General features: G+C 48.1%; 1 protein-coding gene across 1 annotated transcript in view; it reads right to left on the reverse strand.

Moving 5' to 3' along the window:
- Nucleotides 1-306: 306 nt before the first annotated feature.
- The window catches only part of LOC308109395 (uncharacterized protein), a 35,044-nt gene continuing 20,905 nt past the window's right edge, over nucleotides 307-14,445 (reverse strand). Inside the window, exons 18-31 of the mRNA XM_080462930.1 lie at nucleotides 13,936-14,065; nucleotides 13,649-13,794; nucleotides 12,869-13,511; nucleotides 11,399-11,728; nucleotides 10,564-10,663; nucleotides 4,283-4,308; nucleotides 3,967-4,080; nucleotides 3,738-3,830; nucleotides 3,444-3,645; nucleotides 3,234-3,333; nucleotides 2,871-2,945; nucleotides 2,652-2,760; nucleotides 2,138-2,240; nucleotides 307-1,784 (exon numbers count right to left, since the gene is read on the reverse strand). Coding sequence (XP_080319056.1) covers nucleotides 1,759-1,784; nucleotides 2,138-2,240; nucleotides 2,652-2,760; nucleotides 2,871-2,945; nucleotides 3,234-3,333; nucleotides 3,444-3,645; nucleotides 3,738-3,830; nucleotides 3,967-4,080; nucleotides 4,283-4,308; nucleotides 10,564-10,663; nucleotides 11,399-11,728; nucleotides 12,869-13,511; nucleotides 13,649-13,794; nucleotides 13,936-14,065 — 2,197 coding nt within the window. The 3' untranslated portion in view covers nucleotides 307-1,758. The remainder of the gene's footprint in view (nucleotides 1,785-2,137; nucleotides 2,241-2,651; nucleotides 2,761-2,870; nucleotides 2,946-3,233; nucleotides 3,334-3,443; nucleotides 3,646-3,737; nucleotides 3,831-3,966; nucleotides 4,081-4,282; nucleotides 4,309-10,563; nucleotides 10,664-11,398; nucleotides 11,729-12,868; nucleotides 13,512-13,648; nucleotides 13,795-13,935; nucleotides 14,066-14,445) is intronic.

Here is a 14,445-nt window from a genome sequence, read left to right on the forward strand (position 1 = left end):
AGTTCACTGAATTGACCCTATTCTTTTCATAGTTAACTTTAACATACTCGGAACAGTGGGCCGCCACATTGTGTTGCCTAGAGAGCAGCTGGGGTCAAAGGTCTTGCTCAGGGACTCAAAGTGGGGTGACCTGTCGGCAGTGGGATTCAAACCTGCAAACTTCCAATCCCACGTCCGCTTCTCCAACCTCTACTCAAAGAGACGGACAATCACACATACATTCATAAACACTTCTAATTCAGTCACCAACTGTCCTCAAAAGCATGCTCACCAGAGTTAATAAGAAAAGCGCTTTTAGGACATAATCTGGCATAACAGGAGCATTTTAATCTTTATGTTCACAATAAATTGCTAGAGCAACTTGTCATTGCCTCTTTAATGACAAACAGTAGACAAGTTAAAGGTAAATGAAAACACATAAACATGCCATTAAAATATTTTATTGATAAACATACAGTTGCTATAAAAGACACAGACTGAGCTCTATTCCTCTGAGAAATGAAGACGCTGTCAGCTGTCTAGATGGAGGAGTAACGAAGAGGAAACATTTATTCTCGGGAGGCAACACTATATTGTAAATTACTATGAGTTTGGTGGGAAATTACCAGGGAAGCAGCAAATAACGTTGTGTCATTGGTTTAGTTCACTGGAAGGAGTTGAAGAACAGCACGTGATCGGGAGAAGCTGATCCATTTAACTTGCTTTTTTGCTGGTATGGAACTGTGCTTCAAGTCAAATCACACTTTGCAGTTACATACGCACAGAAACACTCGCACGCACACACACAGACACACAGACACACACACACGTAATGTGCTGAGACCCAGAGGTCAGTGTGAGTGTGAAGTACTCCTGCACATAACAGCACACTCCCCCTCATAGTCGTTACATAAGGCACTGACTGATGCAGTTTTGGAGAAGAAACAATGGCTAAAACATCCTATAGGGAAAATATTTCAAATCCAAACAACAATTATTACATAAAAACATGCACTGTCATTCCTGTAAAACATCTTGTAAAGGAAAAAAAAAAAGAAAAGATTTTTTCAATTAGCAAGATTCCCCTAAAAATAAAATAAACAAGATGATATATGACATACGGGAAGATAATGTTTCACCTTGGAGAAAACAACAAGTCACGAGCCATCTGAGCAATACTCACAATAACTTATATATGCTCCTTTTTTCATGCAAAAGTGTAAACCCCGAAACCCCAAATGAATGAGAAGGTATGAGTAAGGCATTGTAATGGTCAAGCTACGTCAGGTCATCCGACCCGACCCTCTTGTCTCGTGGTCAGTGCAGAAGCGGGAGTTAATGAGTCAAAACGAGGGGATTAATGTGTTAAAAATATCGTTCAGCTTTGTAGCATATTTAGTTTGTGACAGAATAAACCCTTGTTTTAAGCATATTGTATAGATGTGCAAAAGCCCTAAACGTATGTTGTTTCATTACGTCCATGCTACACAGATAAGAAGATGTGTATTACATGTGAACTGTTAGAAAGTCCATCAATAGTACTGTATGTGCATGTCATGGTGCCTCTCAGTCCTCAAACTCCAGTTTCTCTGTCCCGTACAGCCACTGGAGCTATTTGTGCATTTCAGCAAAAAAGACAACGTCATTCCAAAACTCTGACGTTTCCAGGTTTTTTTCCAGGATTTGTCCAGAATGTGACGATTCGAGGTTCAAAAGTAGTTTTCGTGTCCAGTCACTGACGACCATGCCAGCGAGGATCCAGTGATGAAATAGGGGTCATCATAGAGTGGTGGGCTGGCCTCTGCCTGCAACAAACACATGCGTTTGCGTCATTAACCTCAGTGTTGATGGAGCTGGAAGATGCTAGAATGTCTACCGAGCTCACGTTAGGCACGTATTGATGAGAATCAAGGTTGACATTAACCCATAAAGGAAAGGATTATTTGTGTTAATAGGTAAACTAGAATATCTCAAATGGGATTGAATTTATGAAGCCAAATTCCTGCAGCTGAAAAAGAGTGAAAATCGGGCTGAGCTGAGGACTAAACTCTCCCTAATTCATCACTGTCAGGAAGTTTAAACATATGTGCGTAACTTTTAAGGGTTTGTCTAAAGTTTCACCTATTACCTATACAAGTGTGTGTGAGTGTGTTCTCACCACGGGATGCGATGTAACACTCATGACAGCTCAGCTGTCCGTTGCGGATCCTGACGTCCGTCCCTGCAGTAGCGTCACCCAGCTGCCCCTGACAAACTCCACACTGCAGCGAGCAAAAACAGAAAAGCACATACAGATAAATAATAAACATCCTGATCCTTATATGAAACAGACAACTGTTACACATCAATAATATGGAACCGGCTTCCATTAAACTGCAGCGCCGACTCTTGAATTGCTACGGAATAATGTTGAAGAGCTTTTGTTGTTGTTGCTTTTTATCAGACTCATTATTTTTATCATCATTTATTTGTTCGCTTGTATTTCATCACAGTTATTCAAATACTTGCATCAGGACTGCTGAGACACCAATTTATTCTTCTGGCAAGTAACTTCACCATTTAGTTTTTGCCGACACAAGGACTGCATGACGGACACAGTTTATTTGTTACACAGCAGCTGTCCTCTCGTCATGAACATGTGCAGTGAGGACAAGTTCTTAAATCTTACATACCTTGAAACATTGTATGTGGAAAAACAAGCCCAGCGTATCAATAATCATAGCCGCCCCTTTTCCCAAAGGCTGTGCGCAACCGGAGCAGAGCCGCTTTCCACTAACACACCTTCAGACATAAGGAGAGGAAAACAGGCCGTTAGTCAGACTTTCAGACGGTGAGGTGCTTCATTAACGTCCGATATCCTATCAGACGATCCCTCCTTCACACTTCATTACCTGCTGGGTGAGGGAGGCTGAGGTGTTGAAGGAGAGGACTGCTGTTTGTTCGTTACAACATCGTGTGATCCAGATCTGTGGAGAAAAACATGAATGAAGGCTGATTGAAGGCTTCCGGTGAATGTTACAAACATGTGCCTGCTATTTCAGATGTATTCATCATAGCGTGCTAGTGTAAAATACATACAAGGCCTTTCAGCTGGTAATCGGATGTATATTTATCACTGGATGACGTGCATATATTATTTATATGATGATTTATTTGTGGTACATGGCAATCCAATTTGATTTATATTATTTGTGTTTCATGATGAGCCACCAGCCTTTATTTCAGCCTTCAGTAAACAATTTGTAGTCTTTTACCTTTTAACATTCGGCCCCTGGTTCTGCTGAGTGTTACGGTCCAGAGAGGCTGTTTTCCACAACTCCTGTTTCTTTGCAGGTTCCCCATCACATGCAGAATCTACAAAAGTACATTATGAGACCATTTTCACTCTGTAAACAATAAGTGAGGGAGCTGTGCACACATATGGCCACCTCCTGCATATTAGAGTGCTTCTGCTTCGTGCTCACCCTGGAAAAAATGCAGCTTGGATGCATGCTGATCTTCACTACTTGTGGAGAGTTTCTGCCCGTTGGTTAACGGGGGAACATTTTTTCCTGCCGTGGTGTTGGTCTCTGGAGATGGAGAAGTGCTCACTATCAGTGCTGGCTGCTGGTTCAATAAACCAGCGGGATTAAGGGGTGTGACAGTCTCCTCTAGAATCCGCCTTTCCTGGAAAATTAGGACATAAAGAGACAAAAAATTATTATAATTTAAACACAAAAAAGTAGGTGGAAAAAAGTGTATTATTTAAAGAGTTTTACCTCTTCATTGTGTTTCCTTTCCTCCTCCTGTACCTCCAACTGGGCTTTCTCCCACTCTTTCTTCAGCTTCTCCTGTTCCTTCTCATATTGCTCCTGCAGAGGAACAGCTCTTGTTTTAAATTGTGTACCCACAAACACACACAGGTAGTACACACACAAAATACACACACCCAGTGCAGCCTGTGGTAAGCATTCATGGAGCCATGCACAGCGTCACACGCCACCATACCTGTAGGCGGCGCTCCTGCTCCTGCTGCCACCTTTCCAAGCGTTTACGCTCCTCATTGGGGTCCCAGACCCAGTGATTAACACGTTTAGCCAAGTTCAACATGGGGGTCTCAATCTAACCAGAGCCACCCCACAACCAGACACACATAGAGACACATGTATACGGACCAAAAGGACAGAAAGAGAGGAAAGGTGAGAGGACAAGTCTGACTACAGCGACTACGGTGACCACGGGAGACGAAGGGTCAGGACAGGATCAAATATAAGAACGCAGGGGAAACAGGAAGAGCAAGCTGGAGCTGAAGAGAAATACTCACAGAAACGCTGCTCTCCTCCAGTCCTTCTGTGAAGCACAGCAATAAAATAATTAGACAAAAAACCAAGAATCAATGATGTAACTGGTGGCAGTCTTTAAGACTCAACTCTCACACTTTTAGTTTGCGGCAATATCATCAGACCTATTCATATTCTTCCACATTAAAATATGTTGCTTAATGGATGTTTGGCTCCATCGCCAATAAAATGCAAAACTCATCCTGTGCCAGATAGACGCAAGTCCTTCTAGTCTACAACTGTCATAACAGTTACTAGTTTTTACATTAGAGTTATATAAAGACCTATCTTACAACTTGAATTCCTCTTTATTACAATGAAAATACATTTTAGTTTAAAAATATGTGGTTTCACTAAAAAATAAATTCTCTGAATTCCTACTTTTTTCGATTGTAATTGAAAAGAAAAAATCACGCTGGGATTAAAGCCCCCAGGATTTGATTTTGTAGATTTGCACATTATGACACTTTCTGGTGACCCACCATGAGGAAACTGTCCCGTAACTTAAAAAACAGTGACCTCGTTCATAAATTATATTGTAGCGATCAGGGAGCTGATCGCTGTGTATGCAGCAATGCATCTTGGGTGTTTGGGGAATATGGGCTTTAAACTTCAATTAATGTTGTTCTAATTAGTTTTGGCTGTAGTGTTGGTGTTTGTGTTGTCATGCTTTTACTGTTTTATCAGTTGACCCAATTTAATTTATTGTTATTTTAGCACCAAGTACGAGAGTTGTACTGTGTTTGATGTGCTCTGGTCCGTTTTCTTCAAATGTGTTCGTTCAGCTTTTTCACAATAAAAGCGCCTGTCTGTACAGCGTGCGGAAGTAAGCCTGAATCGTCCTTCTTCTTCTCGGCTCGCCACATTGGTGTCAGAAGTGGGATCTTCCGTCAGAAGAATGGAGATGGAGGTCCACGAACTCGAGCGAGCTGTCGAAGAATGCATGGCTTCCCTACGGGAGATGATGAAACAGACGAAAGAGCCCAGCGGAGAGGGGAGCGAAGCGTCGAGACCTCGACGTCCCCTGGAGGCCGGTGATCGGCAAGACGGCCTCAGCTCGCCACAACCTCATCGCCCCCTGGAGGCCGGGAGGGGTACTACAGCAGACGGCTCCAGTGCACCGCGGCTTCATTACCCCCTGGAGGCCGGGAGGGGTACTGCAGCAGACGGCTCCAGTGCACCGCGGCTTCATCGCCCCCTGGAGGCCGGGAGAGGTACTGCAGCAGATGGCTCCAGTGCACCGTGGCTTCATCGCCCCCTGGAGGCCGGGAGAGGTACTGCAGCAGACGGCTCCAGTGCACCGCGGCTTCATCGCCCCCTGGATGCCGAGAGGATTACTACAGCAGATGCCGTTGGAGCTGTCGGCCACAGTTCATCAGAGAGCGTTCCTGCTGCTGCCTCAGATAACTCTTTGCCACTGATGGTTTTGTCAAACCCACAACCAATGATGATGCCCAGATTGCCAGTCAAACTGCCTAAATACAATGGCGCAACGCCATTAACACCATACCTAGCCCAAGTCCAACTAGCAGCACAGCACAGCGGCTGGAGTGATGAGGTTACTGCCACACATCTGGCCCTTGCATTAGAGGGGAAGGCGGTGCAAGTGCTGCTTGACCTTGCTCCAGCAGAACAGCAAGACCTTTCCAGCCTGACTACAGCACTGCAGAGGCGGTTTGGACTACGGCGATTCACCGACCACAGTAGGGAGCAGTTAGCTGATCGGCGTCGGAAGGAGGGGGAGAACTTGGGTACCTTTGCAGCAGATGTACAGTTATATGCCCAGCAAGGCTACCCACATTTTGACGCTGCTGCCCAAGAAGAGCTCGCCCTTCACGCCTTCCTACGGGGCCTCGCGCCTGAGAGGCTGCGGCAACATGTCCGCCTAGCCTTGCCTCAATCCCTCTCCGAGGCGCTGTATGAAGCTGAACGGGCTGAAGTAGTGCTCTCTTCTCAGCCAATGCGGCAAATGGCCCCTGCTCCACGACCACTTGTCAGAATGGCTGACTACGGTGAGGAAGAGGAGGCTGAAGAGACCCGCCAAGCCACGCCACGCCAAGTGCTGTCATCCCAGGAGAGGCCGGCGCGCTTCAGCAAACCATCCCGTTCACCTGGCCGCTGCTACCGGTGTGATGAGCCTGGTCACATGGCACGCAACTGCCCAGCTCCTGCCCCGATTATCAAGACAGAGGGAAACGACAGAGGAGTGGCTCAATGAGGGGACCGCCACTCCAACCTCCACTCCCCCTCCAAGGCAGATGCACGTTGGTGGGCCGTTGCGGCCACTCTAAAGGACTCTATCTGAATTGCCAACTTGATAGTCATCACTGCCGTGCTCTGGTAGACACAGGATCCACAATCTCCTTAGTACGACCGGGTACTCTCCCTGACACCACAGGCACCCCTTCCATGGCGTGGGCTCCAACTGATACGCAACTGATGACAGTGACTGGGGAAAAGGTTGGAATGGAGGGGAAGAGGCTGCTGACAGTCCGAGCGGGAGACCAGGAGGTGGTGCACGAATTCTGGCTTGCCAATATCCAGGACCCATGTATCATCGGGCTAGACCTGCTGAGCCGTTGGGGAGCTCAAATTGATGTGGTGAGTAAGACTGTCACCCTCCGTGATGAGATAGTAAGGCTCCAGTCTGGTCGGGAAGGAAAGAACCAGGGGAGAGAGCACCGTCGAGCAGCCGCAGCGGAGCAGGTGCCAACACCCAACACTAGCAACACACCACCACAATCTGTTGGAGCACCACCCATAGGGCTAACAGTCATTCCATCTGCTGAGACAGCTGAAGCTATACATCAACTCTGGCAGCGCAGCAGTAGCAGCGGTCTCGACTCTCAGCAGTGCCACAAGTTGAAATGCCTCCTCGATGACTACAGGGACATTTTTGCTGCCAGAGATGAGGACTGTAAGCAGACTTCCCTAGTCCAGCACACCATTGACACTGGGAATGCCCAACCAATTCGTCTACGCCCCCATCGGCTGGCCCTCTCCAAGCGGCAGGCGGCAGAGGAAAAGATCCACGAGATGCTCGCAGCTGGGGTGATTGAGCCCTCAGACAGCCCATGGGCCGCCCCAGTCGTTTTGGTGAAGAAGAAAAATGCCACCTGGCGGTTTTGTGTGGATTACCGTCGCCTCAATGCAGTCACCAGGAAAGACTCTTACCCTCTCCCACGCATCGATGACGCCCTAGACCACATTGCTGGGTCCAGCTGGTTCAGCTCCCTTGACCTCCGCAGTGGCTACTGGCAGGTGGAGCTGGCCCCCGAGGCAAGACCAAAGACCGCTTTTACCCTTGGCCAGGGACTGTGGCAGTTCCGGGTCATGCCATTCGGACTCTGCAATGCCCCAGCTACGTTCGAGCGACTGATGGAGAGGGTGCTGGCCAACGTTCCCCGGAGCCACTGCGTGGTGTATCTTGACGACCTGTTGGTGCACGCCAATAACTTTGACAGGGCTCTGTCCAATCTGAGTGAGGTTTTTGCAGCCATCCGCCGAGCAGGGCTGCGGCTGAACCCTGCCAAGTGTCGCCTACTGTCCAGGGAGACGGAGTTCCTGGGCCATGTCGTCAGTGCTCAGGGTGTTGCTACTAACCCGGCAAAGGTGGCTGCAGTTCGAGATTGGCCAACCCCTGCAAACGTCAGTGAACTGCGGAGCTTCCTGGGACTGGCTTCCTACTACCGGCGCTTCGTCCGTGGCTTCGCCACCACCGCCAGTCCACTGCATCGCCTCACTGACAAGGGTAAACCATTCAACTGGGACGACAACTGTGCGGCGGCCTATGCTCAGCTCAAGACAGCCCTCACTGAAGCCCCTGTCCTGGCGTACCCCAATCCGCAACAGCCCTTCATCGTGGACACCGATGCCAGCAACGTGGGCGTTGGTGCCGTCCTCTCACAGCAAGGAAAAGATGGGGAACATGTGGTGGCCTACTTCAGTCGAGGTTTAAGCAGAGCAGAGAGGAACTACTGCGTCACCCGCCGTGAGCTGTTGGCGGTTATCCTGGCCCTCCGGCAGTTCCGGCCATACCTGCATGGGAGTCGCTTCCTCCTCCGCACCGACCACGCCTCACTGACCTGGCTCCTGAACTTCAAGAACCCTGAAGGCCAGGTGGCTCGCTGGTTGGAGGCTCTTCAAGGGTACGACTTTGAGATCCAGCATCGGGCAGGGCGGCTTCATTGCAATGCCGATGCCCTCTCACGTCGTCCGTGTGAGGCAGAGGAGTGTCGCTACTGCTGGCGACAAGAAGAGCGGAGTCAGGAGACAGAGCAGGTGGCGGCCGCCTGCCCGACTTACGACACTGAGGGATGGCTCCCCCTCACCACTGAGCAACTGAAGCAGCAGCAAGAGGCTGACATAACCCTGTCAGTGGTGAGAGGCTGGATGGACGCGGGGCAGCGCCCTAAGTGGGCTGAGGTGTCGGCCCTGGGACCTGAGGTCAAGGCCTTTCATTCCCAGTGGGGCAATCTGGAGGCCCGTGATGGGGTGATGTACCGTAGGTGGCTGGCGCCCGGACGAGGGAGTGACCTCTTGCAGCTGCTGGTGCCCCATGCTCTGCGTCCCCAAGTCCTACAGGTTGTCCATGGCTCAGCAGGGGCGGGGCACTACGGGGTTGCGAAGACCCTTCGTCGCCTGCGGGGACGCTTCTACTGGCCTGGCTGTCGGCAAGATGTGGAGTTGCATGTGCACTGCTGCGACAGCTGCACCGCCCAGAAGGGTCCAACTCAGCGCTCCCACGCTCCTCTGCAGCAGTATCTGGTGGGGGCCCCGATGGAGAGGATAGGGGTGGACATCCTCGGGCCCTTCCCGATCACAGACTCTGGCAACCGCTATGTGCTGGTGGCTATGGACTACTTCACAAAGTGGCCAGAGGCCTATGCAGTCCCAGATCAGACCGCCGCTACCACAGCAGAGAGGTTGGTGGAGGAGATGTTCGCCCGTTTCGGGGTTCCTGAGGAGCTCCATAGCGACCAAGGGCGGAACTTTGAATCCCAGGTCTTTGGTGAGATCTGCCGCCGGTTGGGGGTGAGTAAGACGAGGACAACCCCCCTTCATCCTCAGAGTGATGGTTTGGTGGAGCGATTCAATCGCACTCTGGCTACCCAGCTTGCCATCCTCACCAGCCAGCATCAGAGGGACTGGGACCGCCACCTTCCACTGGTTCTGTGGTCCTACCGATCGGCTGTGCAGGAGTCCAGCCAATGCACACCTGCAGCTCTCATGTTTGGGAGAGAGCTCCGGACACCGGTGGAGTTGGTGTTTGGTGCTCCGCCAGAACCGGAGATTGCCGGAGGAAAGGAGATGGATTACCTCCGCAGACTGAAAGAGCGACTGCAGGTTGTGCATGACTACACCCGTCAGGCCCAAGCTAATTCCAACGTTCGGCAGAAGAGGGCATACGACACCCGGTGCAGAGGACAAGCTTTTGGGCCAGGGGACCTGGTGTGGATATACTGCCCTGTCCGCAAAAAGGGGATCTCCCCCAAGCTTTGCAGCCACTGGCAGGGGCCTGGCGAGGTGGTGGGCCGTCTGTCTGAAGTGGTGTATCGGGTGCGGATGCCTGGTAAACGCCGCATTGTGGTGCTGCACCAGGACAGACTTTCACCATATCGCCCCCTTGCTCCACCAGCAGTTGTCGGAGGGGGTGATGGCAACCCCCCAGGCTCCAACCAGACTGACACTCCGCCAGGTCCGGCTGCTGGCTGCTCTGGACGGCCTGATCGCCAGCGGAGGCGGCCTGGACGCTTGAGAGACTTTGTCCTGGGTGATGGGGTCGCCGAGGACGACTGACCCCTCAGGTGGGGGCTGTGTAGCGATCAGGGAGCTGATCGCTGTGTATGCAGCAATGCATCTTGGGTGTTTGGGGAATATGGGCTTTAAACTTCAATTAATGTTGTTCTAATTAGTTTTGGCTGTAGTGTTGGTGTTTGTGTTGTCATGCTTTTACTGTTTTATCAGTTGACCCAATTTAATTTATTGTTATTTTAGCACCAAGTACGAGAGTTGTACTGTGTTTGATGTGCTCTGGTCCGTTTTCTTCAAATGTGTTCGTTCAGCTTTTTCACAATAAAAGCGCCTGTCTGTACAGCGTGCGGAAGTAAGCCTGAATCGTCCTTCTTCTTCTCGGCTCGCCACAATATATATACATTCGTTACTTTAAACACCTTTTGCTTATGTTCACAGTGTCAATGTTCCTTTTCCTCCTCAGTCTCTGTGTGTCCTGATAATAACTGGTGGCTGTTTGTGAGAGGTTTACCTGTGACGGTGGGAGAATAATCCTGAATGCTGGTGGGTGATGCAGGTGACTGGGCCGTTTTTTCCTCTGCTGGTTTTCCAAACAACAAAACAGTGCTGACCTGAAGGTAGAATATTGAAAGTCATTAATACAACTTTACCTAGAATCTAGGTTATTACAAACACATTTCACAAATTAACTTCGAGATCTTTAATAAGTCATACACGTGTCTTACAATGATTTTTCTTGGTTTGTTGAAACTACACAACACCATCAGGTGCAGGCGCAGCCCACTCTGCTGATCCTCTTTCGGGAAGCTCCAGCTTGTTTGTGTTCATGTAAATGTTTAGTGAAATCAACTTGAGCAGAGAGTTGATTTACATAGCAAGTGCATCACAAGAAGAGGCAGGCTGAGGTTAGTGTCTGACTCCACATTGAACATGAGAGTTTGTGTGTGTGTGTGTGTGTGTGTGTGTGTGTGTGTGTGTGTGTGTGTGTGTGTGTGTGTGTGTGTGTGTGTGTGTGTGTGTGTGTGTGTGTGTGTGTGTGAGACTGTCCCTGTCGTGGACTGGAGAGGAGGGCAGAATGTAGCCTATTTTTCGCCCACAGTTTGGCTCCTGCATCCTGCACCACTCAGATGCATCAAGCAGAAGAGGGATGGCTGGATGGTTTATCTCCTGGATTTTGTTTGCTGTTAACAGTTTAAAATTCCAAATCTACAATCAATAAATTGATAAAGTCTTGTGGGTCAAGACTTTGGGATAAGTCAACATGGTGACACCAGCATCTTCTTTCAAATTATATTGATTTAATGGACATTTACAGAACTATATAAACATGTAGCTGGAGGTATTACCTGTCCGTTGCTCTGGATGTCTGGGTGAAGTGATTCCACGTGAGTCTGTGTGAGTTCGGTCACTATGGTGGTTGTTGTGATACAGTTTCGGCCTCCGAGCAGGGAGCTGATGGTGGAGGATGGGGCCGGTTTCTCTGTCTGTGCAGGCGGTGGCTGCTCTGCTGTCCCCGCTGCAGGACATTTTATATCCGCCTCCGGTGGAAATTCATCTTCTGTTTGTTTGGAGGAAACTTCTTTGGTGTCCTGCAGCGGCTCACCCGGGGAGGTGGGGAGAGTTGAAACAGGTAAATCTTCCGTCATCTCGCCGTTTACCCGCACCAGCCCGTCCATCTGAAGGGAACACAGCCTCTACAGTTAGCATTCATAAGAAACGATTCGTGAATGAGTTCTTACAGACTGTGAAGTTATTACACAAAATATTATATAGTAACCTACAGTATTATCTTGTTTTATTCTTGCATGGTGAAATCACTGATCACATAGATTAAGAAACACTTGGGTATAAATAAGTCCAATCAATTAATGAGGCACAATGTGCTCAGCTTTGCTTCTCATATGTTAATATGTCCCAATTGCATGTCAATGATGTGATGGGTCTCCCATCCTCTATCTGTGACCCTTCCTGCGGGATCTCTTGACAGTGGAACTGGAAGTTTATGATCTCTGCCTCCTGTACCCTTCAAGTACACAAGGCAGCGGATTATCTTTCGTTCAGAAATTTAGCTGTTTGTTATTCTCCATCTTAGTTCTCTCTCAGTATCCAATAACCCCAACCCGTGCAAACAGAAAGCCATCACATCTCAGTCTGGCTCATTTGCTGTTATTTTTTATTTTTTTCTGGTAAAAGACAGAGTTTTCCTTTCACTTTTGCCAATAATTGTTTATGTTGGCGTTGCATTCTCTATTCCATTAGTGCTAAGTGAATAAAACTGAATGGAATTTAATATTGAGGGATAATAAATTTGGAGAATGTCAGTGTAGTAATAGTCACTTGAAGAGTCCAGTGATTTTATGAACAGTTTGTACCACTGTTGTTACAGAAAGCGAACCTCATGGATGGATGACATTTATATGTGCTGCACGCAGTCTGATGAAATTTACATGAGGTCATTATTTGACTTGGATTTTTATTTTGGCTCATTGATTGACTTTCAGTTTATTCATTAAAACTATATCTGATCCCAGGTGTTTTCATTAATTTAAAATCCAAGAAAGAAGCAGCTCCTTAGAATTAAATGATCTCATTGTCAATTGTAGAATAAGTTATAAGTGCATTATATGTTTGTCAGATGAGCCTAGTTGTATCTGTGCCCTCATTAAAGGGAGGTTGAAACTTTTCTAAAATAAAAGGTTTTGATGGCTTATGTAGAAAAATAGATAAAAATGGTTGATCATCTTATGATAACAGCTCCCTCAAACACAAGCCCAGCAATGAGGTGTGACAGTGATTGAGAGACATGGAGCTCTTACCTTGACGGGCTTGTGACTAGCGAGGGTGCTCTTGGGCTGGCGGTAGGGTTTGGCTGCCAGCAGGGGGACGGGCCTGGAGGGCACAGACGAAGGGGAGGGGAGTGTGTGTGCCGGTGGCGTGGGGGGAGTCTGGGCAGTCTCGGCCTGAGTGTGTTTGGTCTGAAGCTGTGCATCTCCTGTAATCAGCTCGTTCTGATGAGTGTTGGGAGAGTCTGTCTGCTCAGTCTGCGGTTCAGTGAGCTGTGGCGACTGAGGTGGCACATTTTGGGAGTGTGTGACTGCTGCGATGGGACTGTTTGGTGTTGGAGGGCTGGAAGAGGTGATGTTTGAAATCTCTTCATCTGTTGTGTCTGTCTCCATTTTCTCAGGTTTGGAGCCGTGCTGGTCTGGTGTAACGGATGATTCTGATGTGTGATGATGGTCCGACATGTCAGAGTTAATGACAGGGGATGTGACCTTGTGCTGCTGGACCACCTGATTCAGGTCCTGTTTGGGTTTTGAGGTGGATCTGGGCAGCTTCAGGCTGTCCAGTGTCGCATCGCTGATTGTGAAGCGGAGGGCATAACGCTGTAAAACCAAGGCCGCCTCTTCTGGAGTCGCTGCATTTCTGTAGGCTTCACACAGCTCTGCTTCCCTACGCTCCCTGGAATAAGAGGATTTTTGTCCAGATACAGTTAAAACAGTTAACACAGAGCCCAAGTTGAAATTTTTAAGTTGAACAGCTAAATAAACCAGTGAGTCAGAGATACATTTGATTCATGCTCATGATCTCATCCTTACTTTTCCTCCACGATCTCTTTGTAGGTCTTGATACTTTTCCTCTTCTCTTCCTCCTTCATTCTTTTCTCTATTCTTTTCCTCTCCTCCTCTTTTCTGATCAAATCCTGTGACGCACTTCGGCGCCGATTCTTCCAGCGAGCCAAATCCTGTCATGGGTTCACAGCATTAAATCAAGATTTCATTGAAACAACTTATAACCAATTCGCTGAAAACAACATGTTCACTCGTGTTATTAGAATGAACTCTAAAGTATGTCTTGATTTAGTTTGATATGATGAGTTTCTTACATCTTGCCAGTGGTCCTCTTCTTCCTTAAAGCTGCTGTACTGCTCATGCATGCGCTCATATCGCGACTGGCTCAGCGGTGGTAAGTGTCCCACCTCGTCCTCATTAAGGATGTCACTCATACTCACACTCCTGCACAGGACAATGACAGAAAAGGTTTTGAATGAAACACTGAAACACCAGGAATATCATCTTAGTCCAATCTGACACTGGAAAACAACAAATGCAGATATTTCTTTAATGTGGACATAAAAACAACGACACTGCAAACTAAAAGAAGAAAACACAAGATGAAAAAGCAAGAATAATAACCATTAGTATACAATTTCAAAAACTGCAAGACAAACACAACCAGCAACAGTTCGATGAGCTCCACCTTTTTATTTCCTGGATGTGATAACTTGTCATATAACACATAACTGTATTATTTATATTTGTATTATGAACTGGTGAACTTTCGACAATATAACCTGTTTTTCACCCAATGTCAACTGGGACTGGTTGCAGGCCCC

Source organism: Lipophrys pholis (assembly GCF_963383615.2).
Source record: "Lipophrys pholis genome assembly, chromosome: 5".
In the NCBI taxonomy this organism is placed as follows: domain Eukaryota; kingdom Metazoa; phylum Chordata; class Actinopteri; order Blenniiformes; family Blenniidae; genus Lipophrys; species Lipophrys pholis.